The sequence below is a fragment of the Giraffa tippelskirchi genome, chromosome 13 (genome assembly GCF_054371585.1).
Source record: "Giraffa tippelskirchi isolate mGirTip1 chromosome 13, T2T-mGirTip1v1.2.pri, whole genome shotgun sequence".
NCBI lineage: Eukaryota > Metazoa > Chordata > Mammalia > Artiodactyla > Giraffidae > Giraffa > Giraffa tippelskirchi.
The window spans coordinates 12912769-12934526 of record NC_137287.1 but is presented as its reverse complement, the minus strand read 5'-3'; the positions used below and the strand labels follow the sequence as shown (position 1 = coordinate 12934526).

Sequence of the window (21758 nt, the reverse complement as noted above, 5' to 3'; positions counted from 1 at the left end):
AGTGAAGCTGATCCTCAACTTGGATGTGTATAAAAGCACTTGGGGGCAGAGGGAGGGACAAACAAGGAGGGGCTTCAGGGGAGTGTTGGGGGGTGCAGAACGCCTCTTGATTGTGGTGGGGTTACTTGACCATGTTTTGTCAACAACTTGCAAAACTGGGACTTCCCTAGCTGTCCAGTGGCTAAGACTTCCCTAGCTGTCCAGTGGCTAAGGCTTCGCCTTCCAATGCAGAGGGGGTGGGTTCAATCCCTGGTCGGGGAGCTAAGATCCCACGTATCTTATGGCCAAAAATCCAAAACATAAAACAGAATCAATATGGTAACAAATTCAATAAAGACTTTAAAAATGACCCACATCAAAAAAAAAAAAAAATGTTTAAGACTGTTCTCTCCTGTGGCTCTCAAGGAAGCACAGTGGGGCAGTGCAAAAAGTCCTGTGAAATACTAAAAAGTATTGAAAATAAAACTTTAGAAGAAACTTGCAAAGCTACATTATAAAAAGAATGAATTAACCTTAAAAGTGAAAACAACATTACATAAAAATTGACATAGCATTATCAATTGAAAAAAAAAAAAATAGGCTGGTATACTAGGCATAGGGCTTCCCAGGTTGCGCTAGTAGTAAAGAACCTGCCTGCCAATGCAGGAGACACAGGAGACATGGATTTGACCCTTGGGGGAGAAGATCCCCTGGAGTAGAAAATAGCAACGCACTCCAGCATGCTTGCCTGGAAAATTCCACGGACAGAGGAGCCTGGCCATGGGGTCACGAAGAGTCAGACACGACTGAACACAAGCACACACTTGGCATTAACCTATGTTATGTGGGCAAACAGGGACACAGGATCACTACCTGTAGCCTCGCCCATAAAGATGCTCAATAAATGATGCTGATGGAAAAAGAAAGCATCTGGAGATGCCTGTGAATATGCAGATTCCCAGGGCCCCACCTTCAGTAGGTCTGGGGTTGGACTCAGGGATCAGCATTTGTAATGAGTTCCTGGTGGCTCCCTGTGGACCATGCCTGAGATGCTGGGTGGGGAGTCCCGCCCTTCATCCTGGCTCTCAATACTCTGTACCTGTTGGCTGCCCTGGAGCTTCCTGTTGGCGCTAGTGGTAAAGAATTCATCTGTCAATTCAGGAAATGCAATAGACGCAGGTTTGACTCCTGGGTTGGGAAGATCCCCTGGAGATGGAAATGGCCACCCCTCCAGTATTCTTGCCTGGAAAATCCCATGGACAGAGAAGCCTGGCGGGCTACAGTCCATGGGGTTGAAAACAGTCAGACACGACTGAGCGCACACACATACATAGCTGCCCTGGATCACATGCCTCAGCCACGCATTGATGTTCCCCTGAACACGCCGTATCCCACCCCCACCCCAGCCTCTACACCTCTGCTCTTACATTACACTTGCCTGGCACTGCCCCCATGCTTGCTTCAAGTCTTCCTTCTACGTCTTGCTGTGAATTGAGGACACTAGGGGCTCAAGGACATGAGACAGGTCTCCTCCCATGAGTCAGATGGTATAGCCCAGCATTCAGGACCAGAGATCACAGGATAGTTTGAAAAGTGGCCTAGCATAGCCTGAATCTCAATTTTCAAAGGGAGCTGGGGGGAGGGTGGTCACTACCTGCCTGACAGGTATAGGATTAAACGTTGCCCAAACCAGAAACGGGTTTATCGTCAACATTTTGTTCCCTGTCTCAAGCCAGCCGTGGCACTGGCCAGAGAGCTGGCCCATGAACTGCATCGTTGGGACCTCGGGCACCAGCTCGGACACAGGGACTTGAGAGTAAGTAGCCTCAGAGCCATTGGAGGGGAATGAAAGAATGATGCCCCGAGCCCAGTGCTGCCCGCGCTGTGCTCTCTTCTTGATCTTTGCCTTCCGGAATGGGAAAGGTTGACAGGTTGACCAGGTAGACTGGAAGAGAGAGCAAGAAGGGGCTGGCAGAGGACAATCCCACAGCCGATATCCTGGCAAGGAGATCTGGGCTGTTCCAGTGAAGTCACCCCGCCGCCCACCCCCCAACGCCAGACCTGGGCCCAAGATGGCGAAAGCTGGGGGAGGGGAGCCCTGGGCCTCCTTAGAGAAGACCTCCCACTCGAAACAGGATCAAGCTGACACCAAAGGCTGCTGCTGTGCCCTTGACATCTATTTTTTCTATGCTTGTGATATAAAGTTTATTTTAAAATAATTTTAAGATAAAAGACAGCCAGTTTAAAGAAAAATACCTTTAAACAAAACACTAGCTCAGAAAAGAAACCGATGTTTGTCCGATGCAAATTAGTAACCAGACCAGAGCAGGCTGGTAACTAGCTCATGACTGAGCAGGCTCTTCTGAGAGGCGGGGAACCGTTTCCATCTTGTTGACAAACACATGTTGAGACAGGAAATTACCCTCCTCAGTGCCTATTTTATCTCTGTTTAATTGCTGTCTGATAATAAATTACAACACAGAGTTCATTAATTAAGCTAGCAATGTCTGTGGAACATACCTAGTTACAGGAGCTTTGATTCAGTTTGCCCACAGCGCTTTACGAGGTGGTTTAAAAGCATGTCAGGGCACGTGACTGGTGGGGAAACACCCGGAGCCTAGGGGAGCCTAGGGCGAGCGGGTTTGGGAAGGAATGGGAGGACACCTTGATGAGCGAGGGGAGGGGCACCTAATTCAGGCTGCACTCTAATTCAGGACTTGTGGTAGAACAGAAAAAAAAAAAAAAGATCAGATTTGCTTTCACAAAATCAGCTGATGGAAAACAACCGTGGCCCACGCGTACAGGTGTTCCTCCCAGAATTGGGGGGATTAAGGACAAGCCTGATTTGCTTTGCTGTTCCATCATCAACTAAACGGCAGGAGGATCTATTTGGAAAAGTTTGTGAATGCAGGAGGAATGGGTAAAAGATGAATTCTAGATGTTTCCTGCACTGGGCTACGAAGGCCACCAAGCTCCCAGCAGGAGAGGAGAACTTGGTGACCAGCTCTTGGCTGGGCAGGGAGTAGGTAGGGAATTATCTTGAATCCAGTGGACTGGACTTGAATTTAAAATGCCTGGGTTCTGGTTGGCTTTGCTCACAGGCATCTTTGTGCCTCAGTTTCTCCACGCTGCCTGCTTGTCTCCTAGAGTGACCACAAGGAGCAAAGGACTCAGGATTCAATCTGCCTGGAATTACTTTCAGAGGACCGGTCACACAATGAAGGGAGCGGGGGTCTGGATTAGGAGAACCACCTGCGGTGACAGCAGAGGAAATAGGGTTCGTCTCTTTCCAGATGCCAGCTTAACAGGAAAGCACAAGTGCCCAGAGCAGAGCAAACTCATGAGCCATGAATGCGCGTGAGAGGATGTGTGCATGACTGATGCACGTGAACGTGCAGGTGAATATGTGTATTCAGCAAACAAGAGAGAGATGAAGGGAGCTTACGGGGCACTGTGTCCACTGTCTTCCTTCACAGACGAACAAAAGGAGAATGTGAGTCTGGCTTAGAACCGACCAGCTCGTGTGCCTCTGAAATTGAAAATGTCTTCCCAGTTTGTGGCATGCCTTTTATTACTACTGGTTAACATAAAAGTGTTTTACATTTTTATGCATGTCAAGTCTAATGCTATCTTTGGATCTGTTTTCTCCCAGTTCTAGAGGACCTGCTAAGCTCTCTCGGTGCACACGTCCATACATGCACGCATGTACAAATGCACGCATGTACACACGCACCATGGGCTAACACAAAGCTGTCAAAGGAAATTCATTTACCAAGTTCTACTTTTACTGTGTTGGTCGATTGTTTTGCCCTCTTTGGTTATCTTTGCTATCTCCTGAGAGACCAGAAGACACGTGTATTCTTTAAAATGTTGCTGCCAGCACATCACTCCTTCCCAGTCAGTGCTTGGCACTTGTACCAGTGCTTGCAGACCGGGCCATGCTCACCACCAAACTGATGATAGTGGCTAAGACCCCACACTCCCAATGCAGGGGGCCTGGGTTCGATCCCTGGTTAGGGAACTAGATCCCACATACCACACCTATAGATTCTGTGTGTGGCAAATTAAGACCCAGCACAACCAAATAGATAAACGTTACAGAAAAGCTTATGATGGCCTTTCAGAACAGACACATCAATCAGGTTCTCATGAGGTAAGTGGCTAACGCTTTCTTTGATGTAAGCAGGCATGCCTGGTCATCAGTAAACATACGTACACGTGACATCTATTTGCCTATTAGCAAATGACACCAAAATGTAAGCACAGTTTCCTTTCAGCAGGAAATGTGCCCCTTTATCCTCTTAATATCTCTGTTGATGCAGCCACCTGTGAATCTTCTCCCTCGTTCCTGTAGAGAAACCACCAGAAAGCCCCCCGCCTCCTCAGAACAGGCAACAACTACCAAAGTAGAGGACAAAAGAAGTTTGCAGAAGCCCTATGAATCCCCGGTAGGTGCGGTGAACTTCCTCCCTTCCTGGTCAGAATCGGGGCTCCTACCTGGGGTCCCCAGCCGTGGCAGGGGTACAGTATTGCCGTGTGGTTCTCCAGTGGCCCCTGGTCCAAGCAGACGTCTTTTGCCTTGTTGTTGCGAAGCTGCGGGAACAGGGCAAACAGGACCCGTCAGACCTCGTCCGGTGGAGCCACTGTTCCCCATCCACCTCTCCACCTTGACTTGGTTCTGACTTCTTAATGCAGAGGCCATGAGACCTCCCCTCCACACCCCCACCCCCAAGTAAGGACCAAAGCTTGAATCTTGGAGGAGATCATTTAGCAAGAAAGATAGCCCTCCCGTGGGTGGTGTGGGCACTGACCCTCTGCCTGTGACTGCGCACCCCACCAAGCACATAATCCCTCATTCTCAGCATATGTGACGTTAGTAAATATTATGGTGGTAATTTTGCAATATGTAAAGGTATCAAATGAACAAGTTGTACCATTTAAAGTGAAGTCGCTCAGTCGTGTCTGACTCTGCGACCCCATGGACTGTAGCCTACCAGGCTCCTCCATTCATGGGATTTTCCAGGCACGAGTACTGGAGTAAGTTGCCATGTCCCTCTCCAGGAAATCTTCCCAACCCAGGGATCGAACCCAGGTCTCCCACATTGCGGGCAGACACTTTACCATCTGAACCAGACTTCCTTCCCTGTAGCTCAAAGAATCTGTTTCCCTCGTGGCTTCCTTTGTGGCTCACCTGGTAAAGAATCCACCTGCGATGCAGGAGACCTGGGTTCGATCCCTGGGTTGGGAAGATCCCTTGGAGATGGGAAAGGCACTCCAGTATTCTGACCTGGAGAATTCCATGGACTGCATAGTCCATGGGGTCGCAAAGATTCGGACACGACTGAGCGACTTTCACTTTCCAGTATTCTTGCCTGGAGAATTCCATGGACAGAGAAGCCTGGTGGGCTACAGTTCATGGGTTGCAAAGAGTCGGACTGGACTGAGGGACTAACACACACAGGGCCCAAGGGCTGCGAAAAATTCATGTCTCTCATTGGCTAGTTCATCTTGCACCTCCCGCCAGATTCACTCAAGATGGCAACCTGGGGCGATCTGAGGTGGTTGCGACTGTTACTGTGGAGATTGTACCATTTGAACGTATACAATATTAGCTTTCCTAGTGGTTCAGACAGTAAAGAATCTGCCTGCAATGGCGAGACCTGAGTTGAATCCCTGGGTAGGGAAGATCCCCTGGAGAAGGGAATGGCAACCCACTCCATTATTCTTGCCTGGAGAATCCCATGGACAGAGGAGCCTGGCAGGCTACAGTTCATGGGGTTGAAAAGGGTAAGGACAGGACTGAGCGATTAACACCTTCATATGTCAATTATAGATCAATAAAGCTGGAGAGAGAGAGAGAGAAAGAAAAAGAACACCAGCTTAGGGGGAAAAAATTCAATAGAGGAGCATTTTTTTGTAGCCTACTGGTTTCAAGCCAGAGGAAGGGCAGCTTCTGATAGCTGAATATCACCCTTTTTCTCCTGGAACCAATTCCTTGTCTTAAATACCTGTGTTTGAAATACCTAGGATGGATTCTCTTTTTCTTTCTTTTTAAAGAGAAGCATTCTTTTAAACCCAAGATTCCAAAAGTCCATAAAGAGGGGTGTAGAGAGAAGTGATGAATCAGACATTCATCTGATTGAACCAAAGATGGTCCAAAGCAAGCAATCTTTAAAGAACGACAAAGCTAGCTTAGGAGACCACAACTTAGCACCACAACTTTAGTTCCTTTATATTAATAGATGCTTTAAGAAATGCTTGTCGCCAATGCTTTCAGTGGTACGAAGATTAATTATATGGAAAAACCCAGACAACTTCTGAGTAAAGAAGTAATTCAGGAGAGTTAGGTTTTTGAAAGTGATGAAATTTTAGCAATACTTTCACCCAGGCATTTTGCTTGTATTCTTTTCTTTTTTTTGTATACAGAAAAGCAATATGGTAGAAAAAGTTTTTAAAGTAAGTAAAGTAAAAATTAGAGGTGATAAAATTAATAAAAAATATTGTTTGTAGGACAAAAGATATCCTATTTTTATAAATTTACACTGAATGGTAAGTTGGAAGGCTTCAATTATTTCCCTTTTTGAGAATTATTGGTTTATTTCCCCATTGGGGATCTCAAGTGGTTTTATTATAGATTTGTAAGAGCTCTTTACATATTAAGAATATTAATGTTGTTATGACATATGTGTTCATATAATGATATCAGAATGCTACTCTTTTAAATTTTTTCCTGATGCTTATGCAAACAAATCTATTGTGCAGTAACTTAATAAATGTTTCCTGAAGCTGGTAAGGGTTTGGTATTGTGTTAAGTTTAACAAACACAAAGGTTGAAAAAAACCAAAGGAGTACCTGCTCAGAAGGATGGGCCGAAGAGAGAGACAGACACAGGAAGAGCTAGTACAATAACTGAATTATGCCAGGCAGCAAAGAGAATGCCCTCACCCCATCTGAGGCTTCAAAGACTAAGGGGAGGTGACTCCTGAGCTAAATGTTAAAAAGGATTAAGTGAAAGAGATGCTAATGATGTTCTATTTTTCACTCAGGGGATGTCTACATGGATTTTTACTTTATATTACTATGCTGCACATGTTGGGCTTATGCATATTTTATGTGTGCTGTATTTCATATAAATAATGCTTGAAGAAAAAAAAAAAGATAAGCAAAAGTGAACTAGGGAGCAGAGGTTTTTCCATATGAGCCAAGCACAGAATTTTGAGCAAGAGTTGGTGGCTTAATGTTTCTGTACACATCGAAGTGCTTGTGCATTGGGAAGGCAATATCTTACATGTGTGAGTCAGGACATAACATATTTGCATATCTTTCTTTCTACTTTTTTTTCTTTTTATTGAAGTATGTTGTTCAGTCTCTAAGTCATGTCCAACTCTTTGCAACCCCACGAATTGCAGCACACCAGACTCCCCTGTCTTTTACTACCTCCTGGAGTTTGCTCAAGCTCATGTCTATTGAGTCAGTGATGCCATCCAACTACCTCATCCTCTGTTGCCCCCTTCTCTTCTTGCCCTCAGTGTTTCCCAGTATCAAGGTCTTTCCCAATGAGCTGGCTCTTTGCATCAGGTGGCCAAAGTATTGGAGCTTCAGCTTTTATTGAAGTATGCGTGCATGCTCAGTCACTTCAGTCATTTCTGATTTTGGGACCCCATGGACTGTAGCCTACCAGGCTCCTCTGCCCATGGGATTCTCCAGGCAAGAATACTAGAGTGGTTTGCCATTTTCTTCTCCAGGGAATCTTCCCGACCTATGGATCGAACCCACGTCTCTTAAGTCTCCTGTATTGGCAGGCAGGTTCTTTACCACTAGTGCCAACTGGGAAGCCTTACTGAAGTATAGTTAATTTAAAATGTCATTTTAGAGTCCATGTTTCCAATGCAGGGGGCACTGGTGCCTTCCCTGGTAGAGGAACTAAGATCCCACATGTCACGGGGCACTGCCAAAAAAAGTTTAAAAAATCTTTAAATTAGAATTTTTTTTTTTAAATAGAAGTTACCAAAATATGACTAAGAACAGGATACATACAGTTTATAGGACTAGAAAGCTTTTTAAAAAGCCTCCAAACAAGCGAGTTAAAAACTGAGGAAAGAGACTAGAGCATTAAAACCAGAAATATCCACTGGCCTACGGAAAATCACTCAAACAGAATTGTACATGAAAAACAAAAGGTAGAAAGTACACATACAGTAGGTGGTCAGGCAGGGTGTAGTGAAAAGAACCCACAGGAGTGTTAAATCAGAGTTGTCTCAATAATGCTACATTTTGTTACCAGACTAAATTTGACTCAATTTGACTTCTTCCACTTAATACTGTTGTCCATCTGAAATATATTTCAGTATACGGTGGGCTCAGCAAGCACGGAAGGAGTAACAGACGCCAGTGCCCTGACATGTTAACACTGATCATAGCTGGGAATTGGGATGTGAAATAAGTTTTGTTTTTGTCTTTATATTTTCTGTATACTGTATGTATTGAATTTATTATTTAAAAAAGATAGGAAAATTTGCAAAAACAAAAGCTTTCCCTCCTCCAAAAAATCAGATTATGATCTCTATGTTACCTCTATGGCCATTCCAACCTTCAGCTCCAAAGAGGTCACTGACACTCTGCTTCATGTGAAATGTGCAGTGCACAGCCTGTGGAAAGGTGCCCTAGCCTCCTAGCATTTTATCATTTTTATTGTTTCTCTTTTCGTTAATTATTTTTCTTCTAATCATAAAAGTATCAGATAAACATTAGTGATAATTAAGAAAACATGAGAAAATACCACATTAAAAACTGCCTGTCCCCTCTGTAGAAGTTTCACCTCCCATACTCTTGTCTGACTTTGTTGTTGTTGTTTAGTATCTAAGTCATGTCCAACTCTTTTGTGACCCCATGAACTGCAGCCCGCCAGGCTCCTCTGTTCATGGGATTTCCCAGGCAAGAATACTGGAGTGGGCTGCCATTTCGTTCTCCAGAGGATCTTCCCGGGCCAGAGACTGAACCCACGTCTTCTGCATTGCAGGCACATTCTTTACTACTAATCTAAAATAGTGGCTAATCTAATTTTATAATCCTGACTTTTTTCTCTTAAGGCTTATATTATCAATATTTTTCTTGCATCAAACTTTTGTGTACATCTTTTGAAATGCTGCAAAATATTGCAAACTGCAATTTAACTAACTTTCAAGTTAAATTCAAATTTTTGATTGAAGAAACAAAAATCCCTGAGATGAACAATGTTACTTGCAAATCTTTGTCCTCATTTCAGATTATTTGTTTGGGATAAGAGTGGAGAGGAAGTATGACTATCATTAAGCCTTTTAATACATGTGGTTCAAATTGCTTTTTAAAAAACTTGTTTCAATTTGTGCTCTCATCAGAGGATCTGTGGTTTTCATATTATTAAGACCTGTTTGGCAAAGCACCAACAGATATTCCAAAAATGAATCTTTGTTCTTTTGGTGTAAGACAAAAAGCTACCTCAGTGTATTTTATTTTTTCCCCCAGTGTATTTTAAATTTTGTTTTAATTTCTTTGATTATGAAATAAAGATAAAAATTTCACCCACTTGTATTTTCTCTTGTACTTTGTCTCTTTTTCTTTGGGGATGTTTTCTCATTTAAATAAAAAATTTCATTTAAAATCTATTTGCGGAGTTCATTATACATTAATGATATTATCCATTCATCTATCGTATTTATGATATACAGATTTCCACCTTGGCATATTATTTCTCCATTCAGTTGATATATAGGTTATTTTAATATTTATGAGCCCATATCAAATGTTGTTTTCCTTTGCATTTTCTTCCATAGCTTTCGCTCTTAGAAAGCCCTTCCCCTTTAAGAGTTCAGATTCATATCTATTTCTGGATGGCTCCATTACAGTTTCTTTTCTTTCATTTAATGCTTATAGCCCATCTGAAATATACTTTGGGATTTGCTTTAGGAATATAAATTGTTCTCTTTTCCAAAGAGCTGGGTGATTTACCCAATTGTCTTATGAATAATCCTTTCACCGCCCACTGTTTTTCCATGCGATATTTATGTTTGATCTTTGAAAACAAAAAGAAACATGTTTTTATTTTGAGGAAGACAAGGCAGTGTGCGCCTATTAATAGCTAGCAGGACGTGCCAGGTACTGTTCTAAGAAGTCTGTGTATCGCGTCTTGTTTTTCATCTTCCCAATAACCCCATGCAGTAGGTACTTTCACACTCTCATTTTACAGATGAGGGGACAGATGCTAAAAGGAGCCACTCGGGATTGAATCCAGCGGGCTGGCCCTAGAATCTTCACGTGTCCCCAACCACTACACTTGTGGGGGTGCATGCTCAGTTGCTCAGTCTTTTCCTTCTCTTTGCGACTCCATGGATTGTAGCCGACCAGGCTCCTCTGTCCATGGGATTCTCCAGGAAAGAATACTGGAGTGGGTTGCCAATTCCTCCTCCAGGGGAGCTTCCAGACCCAGGGATTAAACCCACGTCTCTTGCAACCCCTGCATTGGCAGGTGAACTCTTTACCACTGAGCCACCTGGGAAGCCCCATAAGAAGCAAGCTCCGCATCCAGATTCCAGCTCGGAAGGGACACTTTGCCTGCACTTTGATGATCTAACCTGGGGCTGACTTAATTCCTCCAAAAGGTTTCTCCCATAAAATAGAAAAATGCACAACTGTAGAAAAAGGAAATGCTCTAAGCCCATGAGGGTTTTCTCAGCTTCAGGAGTTCCAGGGAGACTTGGGAAGAAACCCAAATGCAGAGCTAGTGGGCATCTCTGTTGGGTCCAGAGGACCCAGCTCCCTGAGCTCTGGCCAGAGTCTGTGTCCCCAATCCCTCATCCAAACACATGGGGATGTCACCGGGCAGATGCCCCAGCGCTTACATACATGCACGTTCTCAGCAGTGCTGAGAGTTTTTTAAAAAAAATAACAGAAACAGAAATGTCTATGTTTTCAAGCAAAACACAGCCATACACAAAAGGTACCATCTTATACAGCCATTGATAAGGCTGCATAAAAAGGCTTTACCACACAGGAAAATATTGTCTCATTAGTAACACTTCAAATTATCAGGCATTGTGGACAGCCTGGTTTTAGTTTAAAACATATATATTTTTTAATACCATCTTATACAGCCATTAATAATGTTGCAGAAAAGTGCTTAAGGACACAGGAAAATATTCTCTATTATTAGTAACATTTCAAATTATGAGGCATTGTGGACAGCCTGGTTTTAGTTTAATATATATATATATATATATATACCAATATAAATAGATGTGTATATAAAAAGTATATGTATAAACCTGGAAGGCTACAGTTCATGGGGGTTGCAAAGAGTTGGACACAACTGAGCACAGGCACACACACACACACACATACACGTATATAAAAATAAATATTTTTAGTAAAAATAAATATATACACACATGTAATAAATCAGACCATACATCCAAATGTACACATTATCTTTGGGATTAGAATGCTTAAGTCTAATCCAGGCTTCATGATTTATAAGCTACGAAACTTTAGATAATGCATTTAATGTCTCTAAGTCTCAGTGTTCCTATCAATAAAATGGAAATAATACTACTACCTGATAAAGTGAGGATGATTGAACTCCTATGTGAAAAACACTTAGAACAGTACCGGCACATTTTAAGTGTTCACTGCTATTGTTGCTATTTTCAAAATGCAGATTTATGGCATTTATACTATGAGAAAAGTCAATCTGTTTTAATGTTCAGAAAAGTGACATTGTCTCAGCGTAGAAAATCTGAGAAGAGCATCTGTATCCTTTCTTTGGCAGCAGGTGACTCCGGTGTACATGGCAGTGGGCCCTGGACAGAGAGGTCTAGTCTCTGCGTCTCTTTACACCCAACCTGCCGCTCAGCGTCTCAGTACAGGTCCCAGGGTACCTCAAACAGAACTCACGGTCCACTCCACACCATAGGCCAAGTGATGGCCCACGTCCCCACTGCGACATTTATTACATGTGTCTCACTACCAGTTGATGGGGCTTCCCTGGTGGCTCAGTGGTAAAGAATTTGCCTGCAATGCAGGAGACAGAGACAAGGGTTCAATCCCTGGGCCAGGAAGATCCCCTGAAGAAGGAAATGGCAACCCACTCCAGGATTTTTGCCTGGAGAATTCCATGGACAGAGGATCCTGCAGGGCTACACAGTCCAGAGGGGATCTCAAAGAGTCGGATACGACTGAGCATGCACGTACAATTCACAATTCATTCATACCAGCTGGTGAGAGCCTTGCTGTGAAGACCGGCACCTCTAAAAAAACTAATCACTGAATGAATGAAAGAGTGAATGACTTTGTCATTCATCCCCAGCCAAGTGATCCCCAGGCCCCTGCACAGCCATCCAAGTCGAGAGCAAGCACAGTCTTTATTACCTCCCCGTAGGCGACAGTGTTATTGTATCTTCTCATTTCTGGATAGACGTGGTCCAGATACCACTGGAAATTCTTACACTTTAAACTTTTCCTTAAGGCTCTTCTTTCAGAGACATCGCCTATGTCAATTCCTGGATTCTGAAAGGAAGCAAAGGGTTTAATGATTGGGAGGCTCTGGCCAGAGCAGAGGACAGGCAGTGTCACCTTCAGGGAAACCACCAGAGAGAAATCTGAAGCCCATAGGTGATCCTTTAGCCCTGAGCTAGCCAGTACTGTCTCCCCCCGGGCACGGTATGCAGCCCCCCAAGCCAGCCTTCCTCATCACTATGAAAGGGATCCTGCGACACTCGGATACTAACAACCTGCCTTCCCAGCTCCATCTCTGCCATTTCTTCAGTGACTCTCAGACCCAATTATTACAGGAATTATTTGATTAAGACGAGAAAAGAAATGCCTATAACCACCTCCTGCCTTTCTTTTTCGTACACGTGTAATTCCCCCTTCCCCTCTTTGCAGGCTCTTTGTGAAGTTCATTATATGCAGATGTGAAAATAATTTTCCATTGCAAAGCTTGTAATGATGTTCTAATGAATAATTCACTCTGCTTTTACAGAAATGAACCTGTAATGGGCTGCTGTGTGCTGACAGGGGAAAATAAAGTAGCTGAAATATGACTCCAGAGTCAGCCATAAGATGACTCTGACCCGGTAGAGACAGGATACCCTCTTCACTATGACGGGCAGCCAAGCAGCATTTTAGAGCAAGAGGAGAAGAGTTTAAATGATTTCATTAAGATTTCTTCTCTGGCAGCCAAACAGGGATTTTTTAAAAGAAAAGTCCCTTTAAATGTCAAACTTATTAACATTCAAAGGCAAACCTGGGCAGTGATATTTTAACTCTTTATTTTAATATACTTAGCAAGATTAATGAGGATGGTCATTTGTGAAAAGCCAGGTAGGGAACACTGGCATTAGGGACCTGAGGTGGTTTGTAATGATGGAGAAAGCATTGGGAGACCAGCCTTGAGTTCTTCTGACCCGAAGTCACATCCCCATCCTAGGTCACTGCTCTCATCTCAAACAAGAAAAATAACAACACTTGTTCCACTGATGTCACAGGGCTGTGGGCAGAGCTGAACGAAGACACCATTTCACATCCCTGCCTTGTCATGTGCTGGGTGTAGGACCTTAAGCAAGTTAATTTAACTTGCCAGAGTTGCAGTTTACTCATCTGTAAAATGGACAGATGGGTAATAGGTTCACATAATAGGTTCACATCAAACTAGCAGTTATTGAACACAGTATGTGTTATGCTCTGTTTTAAGTCTCATTTTTATCTTCCCAGGAGCCCTATGAGATCAAGGTTAACAATCTCGACTCTATAGATGAGGCCATCAGGGCAGGTAGTTCCTCTGTCATGAGGTTGTTATGAGAGGTAAATGAGATATTGCAAATAAGAGCCTTAGCGAGTGCCTGGGACAGTATAAGGGGCTCAGCAAAGGTTGCTGTTTTATACAAGAATGTGGAAAATCACTTCTATTTTAATGGCTATAAAGTGCTATGTGGCCGGAAGGGGGTTTTCAGGGCTTTAGAACATTATTTTAATAATTGTAACAACAATGATACAAAATTCTTCACTTTTATCCTGTCTATCCACAAACCTAGACATATTCGACTGCACTTCTGTTGTCTGGGGTTCCAGCCTCCTGAAACACAGGGGCTGGAATTTCTCAGTGGGAACAATTCCATTGCTCGGACACCTATAGGAGCTCCATATGAACAGATAAACCTGATTATGGCTGAGAGTACAGGTCACCAAACTGGGCTATGGAGGACAAAAATGCTCGCCAACATTCCACATCCTGTGCCAGGCATTGCTCCAAGTACATCACATGTCCTTAGCTTTAGTACTTAATACTCAGATTAAGTACTTCCAATTTAGTTCTCACAACTAACCTAAAGGAAGGAGGGCTTGCTATAATCCCCATTTGATAGCTGAGGAACCTAAGATATAGAGATGATAATTAGATTTGTTCATATGTCATAATTATAAGCGGCAAGGCTGGGATTCCAAACAAGCCTGTGCACAACTGCCGTACAAGACTCCTGTGGGGCTGTAGTAATGGGAATTTTCCTAGATTATATTCTGGGCGGAATATGGAAGAAAATTGAAGAGCCATGTAAACAAGGATCCAGCGTGCAGTAGGGACCTACAACATGGGGCGGCTGGAGCTCTGTGGGAAGTGAGAGTGGATGATGGAGTCTGGTGCCAAAAACTGGGCTAGCATCTTCTAGACACAGTGCACACTCAGGAACAGGTCTTGACACTCAGTGTCAAGATGAATATAATGAGACTGGAATTAACACACTATGATCCTTCTAATCTCTGTAAATGGATTTAGAGATTTCCATGGTGCCAATCCCCATGTAAAGCAGGGGTTCTAAAACCTGGAGGTCTGTGAGCCACCTCAAAGTGTATTTATAATCCTTCAAGGGTGAGCATCTTTCTGGGGAGGAAGAAGCATTGGTTTAGTAACAGGACCAGTGACCAGTCAAGCACAAGGTCAGTGTTCTAGGGTGATGGGGAAGGGCCTACCTCTAGTGGCAGATTCCATGCTATGTACACGTGAGACTTGTAGTCGTCCATCCAGACCTCGGCAACCCGTAGAGCATTCCTCTTGGTGTAGAAGCCGATGTTGCTGTTGTATGGCTTCTTCTTCCGCTCGATGTGGGCCACCCGTGAGCAAGGCAGGACCTCCATGCTGCCCCCACACAGCCACACCTGTGGGGGCAAGGACTTCATTAGCCCAACAGAGAAATTCCCAGAGACCCCTGCTTCCCCCCACCCTCAACCTGAAAGCAGCAGTTTAGGAGACAGTATGAGTGAGAAATGTATTTTATTATATAAAGCCATTGAGATTTCAGGGTTGGTTTGTTACTGCAGCAGAGCTTAACCTCACCTGACTAAAACTGGCAGAAAAAAAGGTTTGGAGGAATTTCTCTTGCAGATACAGCAGCTCAGAATACTAAAATCGATCTCTTCCTAAGAAATACCCATACACGTGAGGTGCCCCTGGTGACCTGGGTTTTCTGAATTTCCCAGTAGAACACAATTGGCACCTGTGAAGGTTTTCTTTCCAATTTGCCTGAAGTTGTGCCCTATAGAACTATAAGGGAAAATTCAAACTAAAATAACAGACCATCTTTATTCATAGAAGCACAAAGTGTACAATGGTCTAATTCTACATTATCAACATGCTCTATTTTGGAGTCTCTTAAGAGCACAGATGCCTGGCCTTCTGGAAGCATCCACCCCAGTGCCATCATATACAGATGGCACTTGTTGCTGGAATATTTAAGTGGAAGGCTGAAATGTTAACTGCCTTTAAGAACTGCAAAAGCCCAAGGAGGTGACAACTTGCCATCTTCTTCAGGGGCACAGCAGGCTTCCAGGATCAAATAGCCCTGCTCCCAGAGGAAAACAGGACCATCTGACTTCTCTTGGTCCCAAGCAGGACAAACAAAGCATTTCCAGTTGTCAAGAAGGACTAATTTGCTGGGACTTCCCTGGTGATCCAGTGGTTAAGAACCCACCTGCCAGTGCAGGGGACACAGGTTCCGTCTCTAGTCTGGGAAGAGTTCTCAGGCTGAAGGGCAACTAAGCCTGTGCACCCCAACTAGTGAGCCCGTGCACCCCCGAGCCCGTGCTGTGCAACAACAGAAGCCGCCGCAAGGAGAAGGCTGCGTGCAGAAACCAGAGAGTCGGCCCCGCTCACCGCAACTAGAGAAAGCCCTCGTGCAAAAAGGAAGACCCAGGGAAGCCAAAAATAAAATAAATGGATAAATAATTTTTTTTAAAAAAAAGAAGGACTAATTTGTAAAAATGAACTTCCTGGTACTGATGGAGGAGAAGAGGAAGAAGACGCAGAGATGTTTCAGGGATCTGTGAGACTCTCTCGTATACTCTCTGTAAATGAGAGTGCCGGTGAGTGTTTGAGGTCAGCACAGACCCACTTCAAGCTCTTCCACCTTTAGTTTCCCAGACTCCCTCTGTGAGGATACTGGGACCTGCTTGAGTGTTTGCACACCTCCTCTGGGGCTTTATTGATTGAATTTAGTGGCAAATTCATGCAAGTGTGTGTGTGTGTGCGCGTGCACGCGCTTCTGTTTCTATTACCCAACCTCTGGCTACCCCACAGGGAAATGATATAGATGGAAAACTCGCAGCGTAATCAAGAATCCTCACCTTGCCTGTTTCTTCAAGGAGGAGACGGGGGATCTAAGAGACTGTAGACACTGGGTGGTCCAGACTAGTTTGATTTGTGACCTGACAACTAGACACTCCCACGAGTTGGGACAGACCCAGCTGCTGGCAGTAGAAGAAGCCAAGTCAGGGAAGCAAAATATGGCAAGAAGTCTGTGGGGGGAATAAGGGCAAGAGACCTTACGTGGTAAAAGGTGGCTGAATTCCCAGGAGTGGGCAATACACAAACACACGGAATTCCAGGATATGTAACCCTGGACAGTTTCAAGATTCTGAGAATGAATGGAAAGACATCTCATGTTCACAGATTAGAAGACTTAATGTTGTTAAGTCAGCAGTACTTCCCAAATGGATTTAAATATTCAACACAATCTTTATCAAAAAAAATCCAATGGCTTCTTGGCAGAAATTAACAAACTGGTTCTAAATTTCATACAGAAATACAAGGGGCCCAAAATAACCTAGAAAAGAAGAAACTCAGAGGACTTCCACTTCTGATCTCAGAATTTATCACAGAGCTACCATAATCAGGACAGTGTGGTACTTCAATGAGGAAGACATATAGATCAACAGAACAGAATACATTGACAGTCCAGAAAAAAACCCTCACATCTGTGGTTAGCACCCAGACAATTCAGTGGGGGAAAATAGTTTTACAAAAACTGTTCCGGGACAACATGCAAAACAGCGATTTTGGACCACTACCTCATAACATATACAAAAATTAACTCAAAATGGGAACTTCCCTGGTGGTCCAGTGGCTCAGCCTTGGCGGTCCCAGTGCAGGGGACCTGGGTTTGATCCCTGGTTAGGGAACTAGATCCCACATGCTGTAGCTAAGAGTTTGCTTGCCACAATTAAAAGATAATGTATGCTACAATTAAAATCTAATGCATGCTGCAATGAAGATAGAAGACCCTGTGTGCTGCAACTAAGACCAGGTGCAGCCAAATGTACTATTTGGTTGTCTGGCTTATATTCAGCAAAGGTATTTTGAGATTGATCTTTATAGTTGCATATATCAATAGTTTGGGCTTCCCTGGTGGCTCAGATGGTAAAGAACCCACCAGCAATGCAGGAGACCTGGGTTAGATCCCTGGTTGGGAAGACACCCTGGAGAAGAGAACAGCTATCCACTCCAATATTCTAGCCTGGAGAATTCCATGGACTGTGTAGTCCATGAGGTCGCAAAGAGTCAGACGTGACTGAGCAACTTTCACTCCACTTTACTTCATATCAACAGTTGACTCCTTTTTATTGTTGAGTCATATTCCCTTGTATGGATATACTAGAGTTTTTTTCCATTTATCTCTTGATAGTTGTTCTCAGTTTGAGAAAGCTGCTGTGGACATTATAAAACAAACAAATAAGTAAATAAATACTTAAAAAATTAACTCAAAATGGATCAAAGATCTAAATGTAAGAGCCAAAACTATACAACTCTTGAAAGAAAACATAAGAGTAAATTTTCATGACCTAGGATTAGGCAAAGATTTATCAACTGATGAATGGATAAACAAAATACAGTACATTCATACCATGGAATATTATTTAACAATAAAAACAAAATTTAGACACATGCTACAACATGGACGAACTCTGACATTATGTAAGTGAAACAGCTGGTCACAAAGGACTGTATATTATTTGATTCCGTTTATATGAAATGTCCAGTAAAAGAAAATCCATAGAGACAGAAAGTAAATCGATGGTTGCCAAGGGCTGCAGGTAGGGTCACAGGAATAGAGTGACTGCTAGTGACCCACTGAATGGAGTGGGTATGGAGTTTCCTTTTAGGGTGATGAAAATGTTCTAATATTGATTATAGCGAATACTGCAAACCTTTTTGAATCTACTAAAAACCAATGAGTTGGACACTTTAAATGCGTGAACTCTAACAGTATGTGAATATCTCAACAAAGCTGTAACAAAAATAGATAAACGAACGTATACACAGAGAAATGGGGGAAAGAAGATTCAAGGGATGGATTCTAGTTTGGGGAGGGGTCGCAAAGAGACAGACACGACTGAGCGACTTTTACTTTCACTTTCACTTTTCAGGAGGACTGGAAAAAGCAAAGCTGAGCTTGGCGAGGATCTCAGATGGTTGACTTCTTCTTAGCATCATGTTTTCATGTTTTATCCATGCTGCAATGAATTACTGCATTGCTTGATACAGTAGGATACTATTCCATTGTATAGATGTCCTACATTTTGTTTACACATTTATTAGTTGATGGCCACTCGGGTTGTTTCCATTTGACAATTAAAAATAACCCTGCCATGAATATTCATATACAGGTTTTTAGATATATGGATATATGTTATCATTTCCCCTGGGTACCTACCCTAGCAGTGGCACTGCTGGGTCATAGGGTAACTCGATGTTTAACCTTTTGAGGATCTACTAGACTTCTCCAAAGTGGCTGCACCATTCTACATTCCCCCCAGCAGTGTAATGAGGTTCTTAGTTCTCCCCATCCTTGCTAACCCTTATCACTGTCCATCTTTTTGATTAGAGCCATCCTAGTGGGTGTCAAGTAGAATCATATTATGGCTTTGATTTGCGTCTCCCCGATGGCTAATGATGTTGAGCATTTTCTCTTGCACTTGTTGGCCATTTGTCTGTCTGCGGAGAAGTCTATTCAGATCCTCCACCCAATTTTTAATCGGATCATCTGTCTTTATATGATGAGCTGAGGCCTTGGGGTGAAAATGAAGTTGGCTTCCAGGGTCATTTCTCTCTCTCTTGTCTCGCTCTTCGATTCCAATGGGCAAGCTCTTTCAAATCATTCCTTATGGGCAGCCTCTTCCGTGGATTCTGGGTAGGGCTGGCGTGGAGAGGGCAGTGAGGTGCAGATGAATGAACCAGGCAGCGGAGGTCAACATTCTTGTTCTGCCGCCTCCAAAAACTAGCTGTGTAACATCAGACAGGTCACTTTCTCCCTCTGCCCACCAGGTGCCCAAGGCCATTCATCCTGGTGTCTCAGCCCCACCTGGCAAGGCAGCTCAGCAGCTCCCTGGTCACCCAGAGACGAAGCGGTGCCCTACCCTGATGTCTTGCAGGCGCCGCTGTATCGTAAGGTCAGTCATGTTTGGCTTTTCTCGGCCTGATAACAAGGAACCCCGGGACTCCAAGGAGAGAACTCCAGACAGTTGACAGGTCCGCCAGCCGGAAAGGGGCGGGTACTCTGTGAAGTCCCACAGTCTGTTTTCAGCAAGCTCTCTTCCCAATTCATGAGGACAGATACCTGAAGTAACAGGAGATGTCACTGACACCTTTTTCTTCATCTCAGGAGAGGAGAAAAGCGACGTTTCTCTAGATTTTGTCACGTAGATTTGGAATATAGGAGAGAAAAAAGTTTACTACTAAAAAAACTGAGGGGAGTCCAAGAACCCAGAATTAAACAAACTGACGTGGTTCCTGTGACCACATCTTGACATTCTAGATCAAAAGGTGTTCGAGGGCCATCTAGGCTTCTGTAACCCCAGCACTCCATCCCGGCTGAGAGGGGGGACCCCCCTGACTCTCACCTCCAGAGTCCTTAGTTCCACAGGCTCCTTTCAAGGCCTGACCTAGTATGTGACCCTGAGAACCTGGAAGCCCAGTTCTGGGCCCCCTTTCATCCTCTCTCTCAGGGAGGGAAGCCCTAAAGCTCTGGAGCTGGTCTCCCAACGTCTCCCCCCACGGACAGGAATTCTTCCTGGTATCAGATTGAAGTCACTTTGGAAACCATTGAAACCTATTTACAATGTTAAAAGCAGCGCTGGAGGAGTGCTCAAGGCAGAAATTACATCAGCAACCCCATTCTGTGATCCAAGAGCTTGTAAATTTCAGCCTTTTGTCTGTTGGCAAACATCTGTTCAAAACAATGCAGATTTCTGGCTAAGAGAACATTTACTTTGTTACTTCTGTTGTTCCAATCTTTTTGGAGACTCTCTGATAACCCACTTCCCAGATGGACAGGATCACCCCTGATCCTTGTTGCTCCCCTCTGCCAGCCTGGAGATGGTGAGCTGATTTTTCCCAGTTTAAATGCACATTCCATCCCACTAAATTGGATGGACACATACTAGCTTTCCTTCACAAGTCCTTTTCCAAAAATTCAATTTCAAACCTCTCTTTTATTTATGATTGTTTCTCAGAAATAGGATTTACCAATATGGACCTCAAGACATATTTCAATTTAAATACCACAGAGGTGAGAACCTCTAAAATACCTGAATTCTATTGCCAGTTGATCCAAGTCATTTCTCTTAATGCGAGATGAGGAATTAAAACGAAGCTTGGCAAATGACATGTGATTTCACAGGAGGAGAGAAACACATGTTGAAAGCAGTTTGATTGATGGAGGATGAAAAGAGTGTTGGGAAAGCTTTTTGTTCCTTTCTTTTGATTTCTGTTGCTGTTGCTTATGCGTGTAAAAGAATAACATTGGGGAGGAAAATAAATAATATCAGGTTTATGCTCATCGACTTAAAAATTTTCCCAGCCTTCCTATCTAGTCTGCTAGCATGTAACTGTCAGAGAGGTCTGAGCTTCTATGTTAGAAAAACAGCTCAAATCAGCCTCAATCAGCCAGCTTGGGGTCAGTTTGGCCTTGTCTTCCCCCATCCCTCGCCTCTCTCTCTTTGCCTGTACTTAAGACTGCCCCATGCTGGCTTTCTCTGGCTCCTTCCATCTCTGACCTCTTTACAGATTCCTCCCTTTGGCCTATCCCTCCTTGCAAAGAGCAGCTCTGACCAAGTAGATATCAAGCATTTTATCCATCTTTGCACTCCCAGCACCCAACTGGTAATTCTAGCAATTTCCCTCTCTTAGTCATTTAAGCTACATACATGGATACTATGATCGGAGCTTGGAGCTAAATGCTGCCAGGGATATAAAGGTAATTGAGACATGGATCCTATGCGTAGTCTTTGTTCTGTCCTCAGAGCTTATAACTGGAATTCCAGGAGAGTGTTGAGAACTGCTCTAGAACTCTGGGGTGGAAGCAGCCACAACACGGTGGCAGGGTGAGGCAGTGATAACATTGTGTTCATTTTTCCATGTATGCATCCACACTCTACTACCATCCAGTCTGCATTTTGCCTGGGATTAAAGAGGAGCTGGT

General features: G+C 43.7%; 1 protein-coding gene across 12 annotated transcripts in view; it reads right to left on the bottom strand.

The window, feature by feature from the left end:
- Positions 1-21758, bottom strand: part of GALNT17 (polypeptide N-acetylgalactosaminyltransferase 17) — a 419610-nt gene that overhangs the window by 11737 nt on the left and 386115 nt on the right. For all 12 annotated transcript variants that reach the window (XM_081558061.1, XM_081558055.1, XM_081558059.1 and 9 more), the window contains 3 exons: positions 14977-15162; positions 12382-12519; positions 4477-4572 (listed from right to left, as the gene is read on the bottom strand). In XM_081558061.1, coding sequence (XP_081414187.1) covers positions 4477-4572; positions 12382-12519; positions 14977-15162 — 420 coding nt within the window. The remainder of the gene's footprint in view (positions 1-4476; positions 4573-12381; positions 12520-14976; positions 15163-21758) is intronic.